At 44.7% G+C, this 19,457-nt stretch overlaps 1 protein-coding gene across 2 annotated transcripts in view; it reads left to right on the top strand.

Annotated features, from left to right (window-relative positions):
* IFT140 (intraflagellar transport 140) overlaps positions 1–19,457 on the top strand; it is a 2,226,364-nt gene that overhangs the window by 1,263,600 nt on the left and 943,307 nt on the right. For both annotated transcript variants that reach the window (XM_069646971.1, XM_069646972.1), the window contains exon 14: positions 1,322–1,439. In XM_069646971.1, coding sequence (XP_069503072.1) covers positions 1,322–1,439 — 118 coding nt within the window. The remainder of the gene's footprint in view (positions 1–1,321; positions 1,440–19,457) is intronic.

Below are 19,457 nucleotides of genomic sequence, written 5' to 3'. Positions count from 1 at the left end.
ACCACATTTTGTTTGTACCGGTGGATACTTATCAGGCTTAGTATGTGGACCCCTAGATACTTCAAACATCTTACCAAAAGGTACTTTGAATTGGTCATAAGAAAGAGATTTTCCATTTAGAAGTGATTCATGATACTTGCTCCCTACACATTCTGAACATCATTGTGTAGATGGCCTTTAAAGAGTTTGTGCCTGTTTCACCTTCATAGGACATTTCCTGAGGTATGACTGATGAAAAAGGCAGCAGACACTTTGGAAATGAAGATGCAAAATGTACTTTGTATGTAATACCATTATAAGGTAATTTATTTTCTGCTTTAAGGCACCTAGGAAGGCTCTACAGTTTATACATTTTTGCAGGGATGTTTAAAGATCTTTTTACAGATATTTGGGAGAGACCATAATTTGCTCTTGTGATAAAATGAAAAGTGATGGAAACATTTAGGCCTGTGAAAGAGAATTCAACTTCTTTGTCTGATCATCCTGCATCAGCTGTTTTGGTGGTAAATGCAGCCATTTTGAGGTGTAAGCCTAATATGTTTCCTTTAGTATCAACTAATAGACATTCAATAACATGTCTAGGGCAGTAAAAATGTTCTCTTCTGGTTCGCTGGCTTGGAACTTGGTGCATACAGCTGCCAATTTGGCACTGTATCATTGATTATTGTGGCCATTGGTTAAAAAGGTGCTAGAGCATCAGCTATTTGCTGATGTCCTCCATTCTGCCTCTCATTGGTTTCTATTAGTAAATGGAACAGCAAACTGCGTTTCCACGGACTGCAGACTCATGTGACGCTACAAGATGATATGCTGCCGATCTTTGTCCCCCTCTTCTTCATGCAGGATGTAAGCGCGCAGTCCAAATTAACTATTGCCTTAATAAAAAGTCCATAATACAACAAATATAACTTGTACTCACACAATACTACTAATTCACAAGACTCACTTCAGCTACATCATGGATGTGAGCAACCTAATATTTAAAGCAACTGTTGTGATGTTGTGGTATATTGTGAGTTCAAATTAAATGTGTAGTGTAATGGACATTGCTTGTATAACAGAAATAGTTTAGTTGGTTATAGTATTTGTACCTTAACATTCCCAATGTAAGCAGACTTCACATTTTTATGGTAGTAAAGTTAACTTTAAAAAAATGAAAGATTCCTCTTATGTAATCTAAATCATTGGTGTGAATCGGCTTGTTCCGGCATCACTGAAACTCATGACTATTTTTTCTGTTTTTGAGAATTTCTGTCTGTGCTGTCAGATACCTCAATCGTAATACAAACATCTTATATGTTAATATGATATTTTCCTACAGGGAAGCAAAGGCCCACTGCAACACCAAGAACCTAGCAGAGTTTGTGCCGGGCTTTGGTTGCATCATGTCCCTGAAGTGCAACTCTAATGGGAGCAGAATCAGCATTCTTGCCAGCAAGGTGAGTTAAGGGTCTAGATTTCTGGGAAGCAAGAAGTACGTTTTCTTTAAATTAAATATCTGTGCGTTACACCCTGCTGTTCCATCGCATAACAATATACAATGAGTAGGGAAATATTTTTTGAGAATGTGGAAACTGAATTCCGTCTAGGCATTTAAGAACTATCTACTAAAATAAGCGGCTGTGCCCGAATGTCATTATTTTGCTTTATGGACAATTGTATCTGGACTGAACCTCCGTCCAAGGTTTGACCAGTAGACCAAAAGTATTATGGCTGTGACAAATCTTCAGATGTCCCTTCTCCCCTAGGGAGAGCCCTTCCCATGAGGCCAGGGCGGTGCGGCTACTAACCAAAATTCCCCCTTTTGGTGGTACCCAGTGGGAGGATCTCATGGAGAGGGATCCCACCTATGGGACTAGGGAGGAAGGACTATCGGAAGAGAATGTGGTATTCCCGCCTATCACCTGACTCTAGACCCCTTCTTACAGTAACCCGACCTCCTTTCACCTCCTCCCTCCCTCCCCACTCCTACCCTCATACACTATGTACTTTTGTAAATCAGCAAAGGTAGAAAGTACTGAGAAGAGGAAGATCCCTAGTGAGTTGCCACCTCACCACTCACTTAGTACTGAGACGAGGAGGAGGTGCCGAGCAATACCGAATACCTATCAAAACCCCTTTGACCATTCTAATGGTTCTCGACAGCTGATTGGAAGAAACTGTACTAAAACTGAAGAAGGATTTGACATGGTGTCGAACCCTCGCTGGTGGAGCCGCAAGAGCAAGCATGGTGTTAAGATTCAGATTACAGAATTTATTGTAGTTACTGAATATAATTAGAACGACACCAAAAAAGGATACTCTGATGTAAAGGATACAAGTTGAGTTCCTGTAGAGCTTTTCCCGATTGACTATTCTGAATGTCTTCTAAGGAGAAGAGTTTGATGATTGAAACCTTCCAACCAATGCCACTCTCACACTATAATTAACAAACACAGCCTGAAAGAGTAATTAGTGGAAAGGTCCAGATATTGGATGGATTCACCAGTCTGTAGGATAAGAATAATATGTTTTAATCACTATTCAATTTTAACCTAATTCAATGTATGTGTCAGATTAAGGATATGCACTAACCTGTAGTTGTGTGGACTGGAGGATGAAATTAGAGTTCCAGGAAGGATATCCAAAATAAAAAAAACCAACGAAAGGAAAAGGGGAGGTTAGTAAGGAGACTAACCCGAACGGAACGAGAGCCGCACTAGGGACGGGTTGGTGCACACCGGATAGCGTCCATAAAGTTCAGTGCACAGTTCTTGAAAGTAGAATTAATTTGAGGATTTGGAAGAGGAGGTAATCCTAGAACATGAATGTCCACAATTGAACTGAGACTGGCTGGGACCTTTGGAATGAAACTGGAGACCAGAAGAACAACAGCGCGGATCCAGCTAGCAGAGGGTAAGCAGATTGGAAGCTGCTTAGAAGCAAAGTAGAACCAGGCTCCGGAACGGAGATCCAAGAAACAACGATCAGAAGCGCCGAATAGCGGGAGACTTCCGTTTAAATAAGAGTCAGCTGACGTAAAATGCGTGAGTAGCGCGTTGACGTCAGTCATGTGATACTCACGCATACTTATCGAATGGACTGATAATGTGTGCAGTGTGTTTGACAAAGAAGTTCGCCATGTTTTAGCGGAAATGAAGGCGTTTACCAGGAATCTTTCCCCAGAGTCGCCACCGAGTATAAAATGGTCTGGCTGATCTCTGGGCTGTAAATGTAGGGTGCTGAACTCGGACGTGAGAGGGCCTAGCAGGCATGACAGTGCCATCCCCCAAAGGGCGCGCCACCCCCCTGGAATTGTGGAACCGGCGCAGGAGAGCGGGTGCATGGATATTAGCGAGAGGTTCCCAAGAGCGGTCCTCCGGGCCGTAGCCCTTCCAATCGATGAGGTAATGTGGAACCCCTGCACGCATTCTCATATCTAATATGGCCTGTACTTCATACTCCTCGGAACCCTTTACAGAGAGAGCCACAGGCCGAACAGGCAGCCGAGTTCCGGCCACGAACGGTTTCACTAAGGACACATGAAACACAGGATGTACTCTCCAATGCGAGGGTAGCTTCAAACGTATAGCCACCGGATTCAACACCTTGTTGATCTCATAAGGTCCAACAAAACGTGGCAGCAGCTTTCTTTTCCCCGGCATTCTCAGGTTCTTGGTGGATAACCACACCGACATACCCACTTTATAAAGTGGAGACGGACGTCTGTTTTGATCTGCATATTGTTTGGAACGTGCCTGTGCTTTCTCCAGATTCTTTTTAATAGAAGAATGCAAGGATGACAATTCCTTCAATTTATCGTCAGCCCTAGGAACAATGCCAGAAGACTCTAGGTCCGCTGGAATGGACCTTGGATGCTGTCCGTATAAGGCGTAGAATGGAGAAGTCCCTGTTGAAGAATGTACCGAATTATTGTATGCGAATTCGGCTGCGGGCAGTACTTCCAGCCAGGTAGATTGGTACTGTAAGGTCAAACACCGTAGGAATTGTTCCATTGTACCATTAACCCGTTCCGTCTGTCCGTCTGTCTGAGGGTGGTAGGAACTAGACATGCGTTCATCCATTAGGAGAGCTGTTGATAATGCTTTCCAGAAACGAGACGCAAACTGTGACCCTCTATCGGTGATGACCACTGAGGGTAAACCAAAAAACCGGAACACATGTTTCAAAAACAGATCAGCTAGAAAAGCCGCAGAAGGAATACCCTGACAAGGCAAAAACAAGGCCATTTTCGTAAAATAGTCCACCACGACCCATATCGTGTCGAACCCTTGGATAGGAGGCAATTCCACCACGAAATCCATGGATATCATAAACCAGGGTTTATGGGGTACTGGCAAAGGATGTAAGAGCCCCATTGGTTTCTGGAGCGATCCCTTACTTTGGATACAAACAGAGCAAGTATTGACGTAGTCTATCACATTTTTGGACATGTCCGGCCACCAGGCCCACCTCCGGATTAATTCCAGTGTTTTCTTCTGACCAGGATGGGCCGCGACTAATGAATCATGACCCCAGTTTAATGCCTTGGCACGGGTGTTTTCTGTTGGTAGATACAAGAGACCATTATAGTATGGGAGACCACCACGAATATCTAAATTCAGATGTTGTACATCTTTATGATTCTGAGATACCCAATCTATAATTTCTTGTTTCAAAGATGGTTGAACAAGGCAACTGCAAATCACTTTATCAGCCAATAAAGTCGGTTTGCTTGAATCTTCGGTAACAACCGTATGGAGCCGGGATAAAGCATCGGCTTTGGTGTGTTCTCTGGCAGGACGATATGAGATCCGAAAATCAAACTGGGCAAAGAATGAATGCCATCGGGCCTGCCGTGCAGTCAAACACTTCATCGTTTTAATGGCTTGAAGGTTCCTGTGGTCTGAATAAACACAAACCGGATATTTGGCCCCTAGTAGATGATGCCACCATGTCAGAAAGGCATCTTTGATGGCCAAAAGTTCTTTCTCTGTGACTGTATAGTTTCTTTCATAAGGGGCCAATTTTCGGGAGAAGAAAGCCACAGGATGTTCTGCTCCAGTGGATTTGCAGACCTGAGAAAGAATAGCACCAATTGCCATGTTGGAGGCATCCGCCTCCACTATAAAAGGCAAACCAGGGTCAGGATGCTGTAGAACCGGTGCAGTGGTGAAGGATTCTTTTAGCAGATCGAAAGCCTTTTGAGCCTCTGTCGTCGAGAGAAACTCAACCTTGGAACTTGTTAAGGCAGTGAGAGGTGCTACAGTCTTAGAGAAGTCATGTATAAACCGCCTATAAAAATTCGCAAAACCAAGAAATGACTGTAAGGATTTGACAGAGGCGGGTACAGGCCAGTCTAGAATGGCCTTGACTTTGGACTGGCTCATTCTAACTCCCTGACTGGTGATATCGTAACCCAGGAACTCGACCTCAGAAGTGTGGAAAATGCATTTTTCTGTTTTTACAAATAGATGGTTTTCTCTCAATCTTTGGAGAACCTTAATGACATGTGTAATGTGATCCTGGATGGAGGTTGAATATATCAGTATGTCGTCAAGATAAATAACTACAAACTGATCGATGTAATCACTGAAAATATCATTCATAAAGTATTGGAAGGTTGCGGGGGCGTTACACAGGCCAAACGGCATAACGAGGTATTCGAAAAGACCGTACCGGGTCTTAAAGGCGGTCTTCCATTCGTCACCTTGTCGAATACGCACAAGATTGTATGCTCCCCGCAAATCCAGCTTGGTAAAGATGACAGAAGCACCCAATTGGTCCAGAAGGACGTTGATTAGAGGCAATGGGTACTGGTTCTTAATAGTTATGGCATTGAGAGCCCTATAATCAATGCAAGGCCCGAGGTCCCCCTCCTTTTTTGGAACGAAGAACAAAGGAGATGCCGCCGGGGATTGAGAAGGGCGAATAAAACCATTGGCGAGAGCATTGTCAATGTATTCTTTCAGGACTGCATCTTCCTTTGGAGTAAGTGAATAAACCCGTCCAGTTGGTATCTTGGCACCCACCATTAAGTCAATGGGACAGTCATATTGTCGATGTGGTGGCAATACCTCCGCTTTACCCTTATCAAAAACATCGGAATACGCATTGTATTCAGAAGGCACTAGGACGGTGTTAGAGCGGAGTGCCCCAATGCTGGGAGAATTGTCAAGGAAGGCCAACACAGGAGTGGACACCACATTCGACTCCAAAAAACAGTTTTTATTGCAATAGGCCGATGGATATTGAATGTGACCGGTTACCCAATCAACATGAGGATTATGCAATCTGAGCCACGATAAACCCAAAATCAATGGGTACTGAGGAGCAGCTATCACGTCGAAGACCAGGTATTCAGTGTGACCATCAGGCAGAGTTACCTTAATAGGAATGGTTTCTTCCGTTACCAAACCAGAGGACAAAGCTGACCCATCAACTGTATTAACAGCTTCGGGTACTGCTTTAGTAACAATGGGAATACCTGATTGTGCAGCGAACGTGTTGTCTATGTACTTGTTAGAAGCACCGGAGTCCAACATTGAACTTTTGAACAAACGATGGTTCCGTTGAATTCCAAAGAAACTGCTATCTCTATAGAGGAGGCGACATATAAAGCGGAGTCCTGTTTGGTACTCGGCAAAGGAACCCCTGCTAGTGCCGAGCTTTGGCGTTTCCCGCTTTTTTGAATGGTTTTTTAGGGCAAGAGGCCAATAGATGCTCAGCGGAACCGCAATACATACATAGATTGTTCTTACGGCGATTCTCGCGTTCCGCGGATGACAAACGTCCACATATAACGCCAATCTGCATGGGTTCAGGTTCACTAGGAACAGTTTGAGACATACCAGGGTGACCAGAAGCTGACGTAAAGGATTTTTTCTCCCCTTTTCTTGCAGATCGTCGTGCATCGATCTGGAGGACTAAATCCAAATACTCTGAATAGCCAGCAGGAACCACAGGAACTGTTGACAAAGCGTCTTTTAGTTCTTCTGTTAGTCCTTTGTAAAACACTGCCGTTTTCTTGTCTTCAGGCCATTGGGTCTCTGCCGCAAGTTGATTGAAGCGAGCAAGATAGGTCAAGAGTGTCTGGTTACCCTGTTGTAAATTTAAAAGCTCCAAATCTGTCGCCTGGTTAGCATAGCGCATATCGAATACCTTACTCATGGCAGATAGTAGTGCGTCACAGTCATAAAGTAAAGGACTGTTTGACTCTAATAATGGATTGGCCCAGGCTGCGGCAGAACCACCTAAATGAGACAGCACAAAAGCCGCTTTAGTAGTCAAATCCGGAAAGGAACTGGGTCTACAGAGAAAGTGCAGACGACATTGGTTTATGAAGGTACGATAGCATTTAGGATCCCCCATAAACCTCTCGGGCGGAGCCAAGGGAAACTGTGTAGGCATCAAGACCTGTAACTCCCTGGAGGGAGGAGGAAAGCCCGAACTGGAAGCCACTGGTTCTCCACCTGTCGCTCCCTGTGGTGCAGATTGTATGGCGTCCTGCATAACGTCCATACGATGACGGAGTGTATCGTGAGCAGATATCATCTCATGTCTTAAATCTGCTATGAGTTGTGTGAGGACTTGTAAGGGATCGGTACCCTCCATCTTTTAAGGCTTCTGATTCGGTTAAGATTCAGATTACAGAATTTATTGTAGTTACTGAATATAATTAGAACGACACCAAAAAAGGATACTCTGATGTAAAGGATACAAGTTGAGTTCCTGTAGAGCTTTTCCCGATTGACTATTCTGAATGTCTTCTAAGGAGAAGAGTTTGATGATTGAAACCTTCCAACCAATGCCACTCTCAGACTATAATTAACAAACACAGCCTGAAAGAGTAATTAGTGGAAAGGTCCAGATATTGGATGGATTCACCAGTCTGTAGGATAAGAATAATATGTTTTAATCACTATTCAATTTTAACCTAATTCAATGTATGTGTCCGATTAAGGATATGCACTAACCTGTAGTTGTGTGGACTGGAGGATGAAATTAGAGTTCCAGGAAGGACATCCAAAATAAAAAAAACCAACGAAAGGAAAAGGGGAGGTTAGTAAGGAGACTAACCTGAACGGAACGAGAGCCGCACTAGGGACGGGTTGGTGCACACCGGATAGCGTCCATAAAGTTCAGTGCACAGTTCTTGAAAGTAGAATTAATTTGAGGATTTGGAAGAGGAGGTAATCCTAGAACATGAATGTCCACAATTGAACTGAGACTGGCTGGAACCTTTGGAATGAAACTGGAGACCAGAAGAACAACAGTGCGGATCCAGCTAGCAGAGGGTAAGCAGATTGGAAGCTGCTTAGAAGCAAAGTAGAACCAGGCTCCGGAACGGAGATCCAAGAAACAACGATCAGAAGCGCCGAATAGCGGGAGACTTCCGTTTAAATAAGAGTCAGCTGACGTAAAATGCGTGAGTAGCGCGTTGACGTCAGTCATGTGATACTCACGCATACTTATCGAATGGACTGATAATGAGTGCAGTGTGTTTGACAAAGAAGTTCGCCATGTTTTAGCGGAAATGAAGGCGTTTACCAGGAATCTTTCCCCAGAGTCGCCACCGAGTATAAAATGGTCTGGCTGATCTCTGGGCTGTAAATGTAGGGTGCTGAACTCGGACGTGAGAGGGCCTAGCAGGCATGACACATGGAACAGAAGTGCAGACAGAAGCTGACCGCGATGCTGTGAACGGAGGGAGAGTTTGAGGCCGGTGCAGGACATGAGGACCACACAACCTGCAGGCGGACTAAGACACCAGGCATCCCGGAGACCCGGGTAGCGCATAGGAGGGAAACCGTGCTACCCGGGAAGGACAGAAGACTGCAGAGCTGCCGCCGTGCGAAGGAGGCTCCAGAACGCCATTGGAGCCCCGCGAGCGAGGGAGGCGACACCTGTGCAGACTCTGCCATAAGGTACACAGTTAGCTGAGAATGTGCTGGAGACTCAAGGATGTGGTGGCATGAGTTAAGAGACTCAGAAAGGAGGGTCTGGGAACCTGAAGCAGAGGGAGAAACACAATGAATTACATAGACTTGTGCTAATGCTTGGCAGAAGAGTGAACCAAGCCTACAAAGTGGGAAACTAAAATCGGAATTGTGAGTCTTGGACTCGCACCCAAATGGAGAGAACTGGAAATTGAATGGACAGTTCATGCAGTACTTGGCAGGTAAATAAAACAAGTCTGTGGGGGCCATCGCAGCTTGGGATGTGCATCCACGCTGTTCTTCTTCGTCGCAGTACCTGGTGAGAAGAAACTGGGTCTACCAACCAGGGTTAGAATCTACCACAGCTTGGGGAGTGCATCCGCACTGTTCTTCTTTGGCACAGTACCTGGTGAGAAGAAACCGGGTCTACCAACCAGGAGTCACCTTACATCTAGGATTGCAAAGACTTTTATTTTGCATTGCCTCAAATTGTCTCAGAGGGCACAGCCTGCTCTTCTGGAACCCTCTGAACCGTTCTTTTTAAAGTCGCCACAGACTGAAATAAAAGATGGAGAGACAATGAATTAGTAATGCGGAAAAAAAGAAGATGGAACAAATAACTGGCTGGATTTGTACTGCACACGACTATCTGCAAACAATCTGCAACCTCCCATATTACTGGCATGTCTTTCAATACCCACCACAACCTCTGACTGCCCTACAGACCGAGGAGAGACACAGGAATCTCTAACCTTGTTATCTTGTTTACACCTATACAACATTTGACGCCAAACACATCACCTAAAGTTATCAAGTACAATTGGTGTCCTGGGACTCATCCAGAAAGAGTAATCATTAATTGTAAATTATAATCCAGCATAGAGTAGCTTGCTTTAGCTCGCTGACGCTGCTCTATCTTATTAAAACTTGTGATAATACTTTCACATGAGCATAATGTTACAGCTGTTTGGGACCATACAAAATAACTATAATAAATAAAGGTGTTTGATTTTTTAATCAGATTGTGTAAAGTATGGACAGGCACAAAGGAGAGCAACCTTAAAATAAAAGTCTAGCAATTTAGAAGGGCCTCTACTAATGGTTGGTTATTTGAAAGCAGACAGGTTGCTCCCTTGCTCCCTGGTAGGCCCACAGCTTATTTTGGCATGGGTGAAACATCAACACTTGTCACGAAAACACTGCTACAGGAGATATATTTTGTATGTCATTACTGCCTGGATGTTGATACTAGAACTCAGCCCCACCTAAATGAAAACAAATCAAGCAACATCTTCTTTAAGTAGCACCTTCTTCACACCCTGTAAGATATAGCCCAGTATGCCTCCTGATGACCAGCCTTTGCAGCCCACCCACTGTCCCCACAGCGCCGATCTAGGGCTGTTCCTTGTTCCCCACTAACTGTACATGTTAACCAGTCCCAACTACGGTAAATCCTATGCCAGTAATAGATAATATTTTGTAAGGGCTGTTCACCCCATAACTAGCTAATGTGTTCTGTAACCCCCGCTGATGTACAGTTCCCTGTTTCTTCATGTGACAGAATGGACCTGCCACAGGGCTTCAAGTCTTTCCTTTCTTTCCAGGGTCAGCTTGCCGAACCTTAGTCCTAGGCGTGATTGATAGAGCTGTGAATGATGGGAGTTTGGGAGGCTCCTGTAATATGAGTAAGAGCCCTGAAGCTCCTGCAATTTTCTGTGAGGGATGGTTGAGAGAACTTTGGCCTGGCAATACCACCAAGAAGAAGTATTCTGGGGATCAGTGAGGGGGAGTAGGGTAGCTGGTGTGTAGCTAAAGCAGATGGTTTATATATATATTTCTGAGGCTTGTGGAATCTGCTTAGATCACATGCTGTGCATAGGCCGACATCTAGTGGAAGCTGCGGAGTATTACAGTTTGTTTTTTTCGAAACTCGAAAAATGGGCGTCGACACAGGGCGTGCCAGTAATACTATCCCTAGTGTGACGTCCACTGTACCCAAGATCCCTCACGAGTCTAGGATCCTCAGATTGTTTTTTTCCGCCATACTGGTCGGAAGCATTTTGCGGAGTCCCCTGGCCTTAGCCATACTTTTGCTAAAAATATTAAATTATTTACATCCTTCCCCATCGCAACGTCGAACTTCGGCACTCGACGCCGGCTGGAGAAGAAATCGACCGTCGGCTGCTGCACGACGGATTTGGGCCTCGGAAGGCCTCTGGCCTCGGCCCGGGCCTTGGAAGGCCTCTGGCCTCGGCCCTGCAAGTAGGGAGAGTGGGGGGTTAGACATACTCTACACTCTTGGTATATAGGTACACCTTATACATTTCCTACACTTAACAGCCCGCTGCCTTAAGGTGCGTATGGAGGGTACCCCTTTTCAATTCTGCCCCAAGTGCAATCGCAAATACCCTTGGGTCGACAGGCACGCCACGTGCAATCTCTGCTTGCCGAGGGACCACCCCCGAAGCGAACTGCAGAGCGTGTAGTAGGTTTAAACCTAAGACACTTAAGGACCGTTCGACGAAGCGTTGGGCCCACCACGCCAGGCAGACGGCCATGGCAGTGGAGGGCGCCTTCAGTGACGGCAGCGACGCCGTACTTTCGGACGGCGAGGGCATTACGGCGTCGAAAGACAGCTGAGCGCAGGTCCCCGACCTCGGAAGGTCGTCCGGCAGGGCGGCTATGGGGAAGACCCCCGGCGACACAAGCGCTTCACACACCACACACACTCAGCACACAAAGTCCAACCGAGACTCGACGATGTCGAGTTCCCGGAAAGAGGCACAAACATAACGGTCCGATTCGGTGTCCTCTGGGCGTTCTCGATCGAGATCGCCGCATGACTCCAGGCAATCATCCACTCTTGCCAAGAGTGCCTCGCTCCCTAGGCTAACAGAAGTTCGATCGTCGGAGGACGAAGACGACTTCCACACCCAGGCCGCGCTCCAGGAGTCGGAGCACGCAGACAAGATCAGCGCGGCCCCACGCTCGAAGGACAGGGACTCTACCCCCGACGCCAGGCGTCGAAAACCTCTGGAGCCACAAAAGGAAAGGGAAAACACTTTTCCACTCATGAGGAGGGGGGAAAACAGCAGAAGAAGCAGCCTGTGCACTCTTCCACACCTGTAAAACGCGCCACTCCCCCTAAACATACAGACAAGACCAGGTCCACTGATATGTCTAAAACCAGCAAATCTACTCAAGATAAATCTCCGAGACTTGCTGAGAGAGTCATTCCCAGTTCCAAAAAGTGGTCGAGTGAAGACATAGATAGGGTCATGTCAAGGATGTCTTCTTTGGCTGACTTTTACAATAAAAATCCAGACCACTTCCTTTCGTATGATCCACAAGGGGCGACACCCTCAGGCTCTAACGATCCTATCCCCCTGAGTAAGAAGCCCCGGTTTGAGACACCAATGAGGTCTACAGACTCCTTCGAGGTACAACCATACTCAAGACCATACTCACTGTATCAAGGGGAGGCTTCCTTTGGTGAGGACCAAGAATTTGGCATGGTAGAAGAACAAACCGGGACGGGCTACTATGGGGATCAAGAAGAGGAAGACCCTGAAACCTACAGAGTAGATTCCCCGGTACAGAACGAAGCCCCGGTTACCGACTCCCCTGTCGATAACCAACCCCTCCTAAACGAGGTTCTCGCACGTGCAGCAGAACATTTCCATATTGACACCCACGGTGTCCAGGAGGAGAGGGACTGCGCCGAGGAGTTAGTGGGAGAAAGGCGGCCTGTTGCTCAGACCATCCCTATCCTTAAGTCTATTCAGCGAAGAATAGACCCATCCCTGGTGAACCCGAACCTCACCAGAGCAGTCAATCCCAGGGTTGAAAAACTTTTCAGGGCAGCCCAGTCTGACCCTCTCTATATAAGCGGACATCTGAAGCCAGACTCCCTAGTTGTCACTAACACTCGTAAGAGGGCTGGAACACCCTTGTCATCGTCCGAAGTTCCTCCAGACAAGGAGAGCAAAAAACTATATGGTTTCGGCAGGAAAGTAGCCTCAACATCCGCCTATCAGGCAAGGATTGCAAACTCCACCACCCTGTTGGCCAGCTACAACTGCCATCAGTGGGAAGAAGTCGCGGCACTCATAGCCTCTGCTCCGAAACCCTTAAAGGGCCAGCTAGCTCGGATTTCCGCTAAGGGTAGAGCCGTGTCTGGTTGCATTTTGAAAGCAACCTTTGACGCCGCGGACAACGCAGGCAGATTGATAGCAGAAGGCACTGTTATCAAGAGACATGCGTGGTTACGGCAGTCTGGTTTTAAGGCAGAAACCCAGGCATCATTGCTGGACAAACCGGTGGAAGCCGATCTGTTGTTTGGTAAGGCGGTTGAAGACGCACTGAAGAATGCCAAGGACGAATACGAGACACTCAAGTCCCTTGGCCAGTTAACCAATAAACCCCCTAACCAGAGAGGGAATAGTAATTTTTTTCGTCGCCCACGCTGCCAAAATTCCCAGAGAGGATCTAACTATTCCCAGGGGCAGGGTACACAGTGGAACAACAGCCAACAGTCTACCCAGGGTTAAGGCAGGGGTAATAGGAGAGGTCGTGGTAAAGGCAGAGGCAGCCCCAGCGAGGGAGGCGGCACGCCTCCACCAAAGAGTGACGCTCAGTTCAGGGTCCCTTCTCACGCAACCCCAGTAGGGGGACGCATTTCCAACTTCACCCAGGCTTGGGAAGGGATCACATCAGACAGATGGGTCCTGTCAACAGTATCTACAGGGTACTGTATAGAACTACTGCAGCGTCCCCGGAACCATCCTCCATGACAAAGAGTACACTCTTTAGAACATCAGAAGATTCTCCTCGAGGAGATCGCCATTCTGCTAGAAAAGGACGCGATAGAACTCATCCCGGGACACCAGGTAAACAAGGGTATTTATTCAACTTACTTCCTTGTGACAAAGAAAGATTTGACAATGCGCCCAGTATTGGATTTACGGCCTGCCAACAAGTATGTCAAGCCCCAAAAGTTTTGTATGACTACGCTACAAGAGGTAATCCCCCTCCTAAAAAAGGGGGATTACATGGCAACCTTGGATATGAAAGATGCTTATTTTCATATTTCCATGTTCCCAGCGCACAGAAGGTACTTGCGCTTCAAGGTGGACAGTTGACACTACCAATTCAAGGTACTGCCCTTCGGGATAGCTTCAGCACCAAGGGTATTCACCAAGGTACTGGCGGTGGCGGCTGCACACCTATGCAGGGAGGCAATCCCGGTGTACCCTTATCTGGACGACTGGCTCATAACGGGGGAAACCCCAGTAATTTGCAGGACAAACATTCAAAGGACTATCGACCTCCTCCACGAGTTAGGCTTCTCAATCAACGAGAAAAAGTCAAGCCTGGTGCAAAGCACCTCCAAACAGTTCTTAGGAGCAATCCTAGATACTCAAGAGGGGTTGACCTTTCCTTCAGAGGAAAGAATTCGGAATATACTACTGCAAATTCCGCATTATCAGTCCGGTCACCAAATAACGGTACGCAAAGCAATGCGTTTACTGGGCCTGATGGCGTCATGTATTTACCTGGTCACCCACGCGTGCCTGCGCATGCGTCCCATGCAGGAATGGTTGGCGAAACAGTGGTCTCAGGCAAGTGGTCAGTGGGACGATCTAGTGGTCGTTTCGCCAACACTAATACAAAGCCTTTTGTGGATGAACTGGTCGGGTCAAAAGCACAAAGTGAGAAAATCTACCAACGTCAGGATGCAAACCGGAACTAATTGTAATCTAATGCTCGCAAAAACACCGGAGCCGACAACAAACCTCCCATCCTCCCTAGCCAAAAAAAGACAAGATACACGGCCAAACACAAGGTTCAGAGGGAAGCGTCCTGCAGATCCCATGCAACCAACAATGGAACAAATACTCCAATTAAAAAATTTGAACAAAATGACTACTATAACCGAACCGTCCACATCCATCCAGGATGCAACAAACCTTGAAAAACAAACACAAAAATAAGCTGCTAATATAGATCAAACATTCACAGACACATCTATGTATTTTTGCAAAAATGAAATCCTAAAACAATCTGATATTACAGTACGAATTCTCGCAGAACAGCCAAGCGAAGCCCTGTCCCATTCAAAACCAGAGCTACACAAACAAAGAACCACAAGCATAAATGACTGCGACGTGCCGGCGACATTGGACAAAATACATAGCGAAGAATATCCAAGTGAAGCTCTGCCCTATTCGGAACACAAACACAGTAAAGAATCAGAACAACAAACTCAAAGAAAGATAAGTGTAAACGACTGTGATGTACTACTAACATGGGACAAAAGACACAACGAAGAAATAACAACCCAATCAAGTCAGACAAACACACCGGAACTGCAAACGACAAAGATGGATAAAAGAGAAAAGGCCAAATAGGCAAAACTGAAATGGCAGCAATCACACAATGCTCAAAAACTACATAATGAATCAAACAAACCTCCTCGGAACACATCCACAGAAAAAACTGCTCAATTATCGATAGACACAATAGAAATCGAATCCATTATGAACAGCGCTGAAAAAATGAGAGAAATCCTCGGAGAACCATCACATTTGATATCTCCATCTAGCACGTCGACACCAGCACCAAAAAAAATTGCACAACCAATTTGCCGTCCGGCTGGAAATCACAATAACCACAGAGAAAGATCATATACTCTCCCTCCCAAAAAAAAAACGAACAAAAAGTAACCCAATTTGAACAGGAAAAAGAAGATTCCTTTCACACGCCAGCACAAGGAAACAAATCAATCAATCAAACTCCTGAACCCATACATGCAGACAGATACCCTTCCCTCGCTGACAACGCACAAAATCAGAGACTTCCTACAACCATGATTGAACTACAAAACATGCTGCTAGCAGTTGTATCCCACTCCATGATACCCTTTCTCAAACTTCATGAAGCCATAAAAGATAATATAAGGGACCACGCAACGCTCCTCGCAATGATCCATACCAAACAAATACATACAGAAGACTTTATCAACACGATTGGAAAGCGCCTAGATTTCGAAGCAGAACAATCCCGTACATGGCAACAAAGACTGTTCACCATAGCACGAGATGACAAGGAAGAAAAGATCCAACTTGCAAAAGAACTCATGGTCCTACTCAAAAACCAGCAACAACAATCAATCCCACAGCAAAAAACAACACAAGACAGCATGCCACGATGCCTGACACCAGAAAAAGTGATCCTAGATCAAGCAATCCACACACCAAACAATCCCCAAATATCCTCATCATCACAACCAAAAATTGCGCAAAAACCATGTAAAAGAAATAAAAAACTAACAGATGATCCTGGAACCCTGATCAGCAACGACACATTCGGTATCTTCAAAGAAACAAGGAACACCAACAAAGTACCTCTAAAGAAACCTACCAAACAATCGTACAAACAAACAAGACCTAAAAGACCTAAAAAGACCTAAAAGACCAAAAAAGACCTAAAAGCACTGTAAAGAAACCCACAAGAACACACAACGATCAACAACCGTCAATCCTACAGAAACAAACAAAAGTGACATTAAAGTCAGCAAATAAAGATCAAAGCTCCGACTTGGATGATCTAATCAATTTAATGACACACGAAGATCAACTCTCACAAGAAAACAACAGAAACAACCACGAAAGGGAAAGGAAAGAATCCACCCTAATAATTATTGATGAATATAAGCAAGACCAACACTCCAGTAACTCAATCTTGTGCGAAGAAATCTCTGACAGTTCAACGATCAATCGACCTAACACTTCAATTAACGAAATGACCTACGAGGAAATCTCTTCATCTTCACTTTTCAACAAACCAAATATTACTACTGGAAACATCCCTTCCAAATCATATCAAGAATTTTGTGACACAAACCAACCAAGAGAACACCAAGATCTTCCAGAACCAAAATTTATAAACCCCTTTCAGCCAACGGAGAAGCACATAGTGCAAATAGAAAATGTTACCACCAGATCGAACAAACTAGTATTGAACAGAGCAAACATTCTTATCCTCTTCCAAACAATCCCAAAACTCAACCAAATATGTTCTGGAGATATCGATCTGGTAATTTTTATAGATGAAAACTCTAACGACAAAATACTGCTAAAACTACATAACACATCAACCATGGATTAAATAACAACATCAAAAGATGCTTTAAACAAACTCGGCTTTAGCTGCTCAACTGGCACTAAGGCATGTAGAGAAGAGATCGCCAAAAAAGAAAACTCCAGAAAAACCTCTTATAAGACAAATCAGACAAAACAATCGATGACAATGGACTATAACCACAAAACAGATCATTCTGCTGCTCCGAAACACAGAAGTGACCGCCATTTCAGACGTCAGCAGACCCTAGAAGATTGCCAACTCAGACAACCGAACACCTTGGAAGATCACCAAATTAGACGACAGGACACTCAAGAAATTACATATAGCGAAGACGAAACAGAGACAAGCTACAACACCGATCGTCCAATCAGACGTGAATACGGATCAAAGGACAGTCTAAATTACTCAGATACCGCAGAATTAAGCAATATCTCATAACCATTAACCAACAATCTGGAAAACTGCACCCTATGTTCCTGGAATACACGAGGAAACTCCCACCTGTTCAACGAACCCTCTCCTGAATTTGTTTCCTATCAGATCATATGCTTCCAAGAAACCTGGCTCTCCACTACCCCGAGTTGTGATGGCTTTTTAGCCTTTCTTAATCCAGCCCCAATAAGAACCAAAGGAAGACCGTCTTCGGGACTATTAACCCTAATTAAGATTGACACTACATGGTCTATACTCGAGAAAACAAACATTAACTCATGGATACAGAACACAGTCATCAAAATCATGTCAAACAGCGAACCAACCTGCGCTTTGGTGAAAAATAATCGCGAAAGGAAAATAGCAATTATGAACCTATACTGGAATCCGGTGGCTATTACAAACGAAGCATTCTTAGACGGCGTTTTCCTAACAATCGACAATCTCATCCAGAAGCATATAGGAATCAAATTTATACTGTGCGGAGACCTAAATTTGCACTTATGGCAAAAAGATGGACAACCAATATCAAGTGAAAATCAAACAATTTGTGCCAAAAAATGGACCAAGGAAACCGTGATTCTTAACTTACAACCCATCGATCACCCAAAAGACGAAAAAGGAAACCTTCTACCAACCTGGTTTCGAGGCAAATCCTCTGCCGTAATTGACTATATATACCTTTCCAGCAACCTAAAAGACTCAATAGAAACTATAAGCATAATGACAACAACAAAAAGTGACCACAACCAAATAGTCACACAAGGGAAAAATATCCTGCGCCAACATCAGCCCGAACACCCCATCCCACTTGAAGTCTGTGCAGCTGGAAAGAAACTTCGCATTACTCAAAAAGCAACACTTCAATTAACAAGCAAATTCATTCAAAATTCTTTACCAGACGATCAGAAATTAAATTATCAATGGCTACTCCAACCTCATTACAAAACACTTAAACAACAAACTTCACAGATTCATCAGCATTGCTACAACAAGGAGCTCGCTGAAAGAAAAAGATCAATGAGAAACATAGTTCACCAACTATCAAAAAACAAAGACACGGAATCGATCATCAAAATAAAAGCAGCAAAACAAAGCTACAGGAACTGGATAAAAAATCACAAGATGATGCTACTACAATCTGACGCAGAAGCAATCCTGGAAACCTATAAAAAACATAATCTTAGGGATCTTTGGAACCTCCTGAACAACAACTCTGCACAACAACAAAAATTGACTGGTAACGTGACGGAACAACAATGGATTGCCCATTACACAGAATTATACAAAGCAAGAACAGATGCTGAAAATAATTCACAATCTCAGAACGATAAATGGACAATAACATGTACTCACCAAGACATTTTCAAAATCATCCAAAAACTCAATGCATCACGAGCCACAGGACCAGATGGAACATCAAATGCAATGTTAAAGAAAAATCCACATGCATGGGCAAACCTGATGAAAAATATTATAATACTCATAAACAACCTCAACCAAATTCCAAAGTCATGGAAAACGGCAACCATTGTTCCTATCCATAAACAAGGTCCAAAAGATGACCCGACCAATTTCCGTCCAATAGCACTACTAGATCCATTAGGAAAGTTGGTTGCCTCAATCCTCTTGAAAAAACTGAACCAATGGGCAACTCAAACCAAACACTTTGCCACAAGACAAACGGGCTTCACCGCAAATGTCGGGACTAACATCAACCTCCTACTACTAAACTTGATAAAACACAAAGCCATCAATAGCAAAATAAAAATGTACGCAGCGTTTATAGATCTCCATATGGCCTTCGATGGGATCTCTCGACAAAAACTTTGGACCAAACTGGAAACATGGGAATGCCCTAACGACATACTGGGCCCAATCAAACAACTCTACACAAATACCTCTATTACAATAAGACTTACACGAGAAGGTCATACATCATCTAAAATAAATGTCATGAAC

This window comes from Ambystoma mexicanum, chromosome 2q (assembly GCF_040938575.1).
Source record: "Ambystoma mexicanum isolate Mex_15411 chromosome 2q, UKY_AmexF1_1, whole genome shotgun sequence".
In the NCBI taxonomy this organism is placed as follows: domain Eukaryota; kingdom Metazoa; phylum Chordata; class Amphibia; order Caudata; family Ambystomatidae; genus Ambystoma; species Ambystoma mexicanum.
This window is presented reverse-complemented; position numbering and strand designations above follow the sequence as displayed.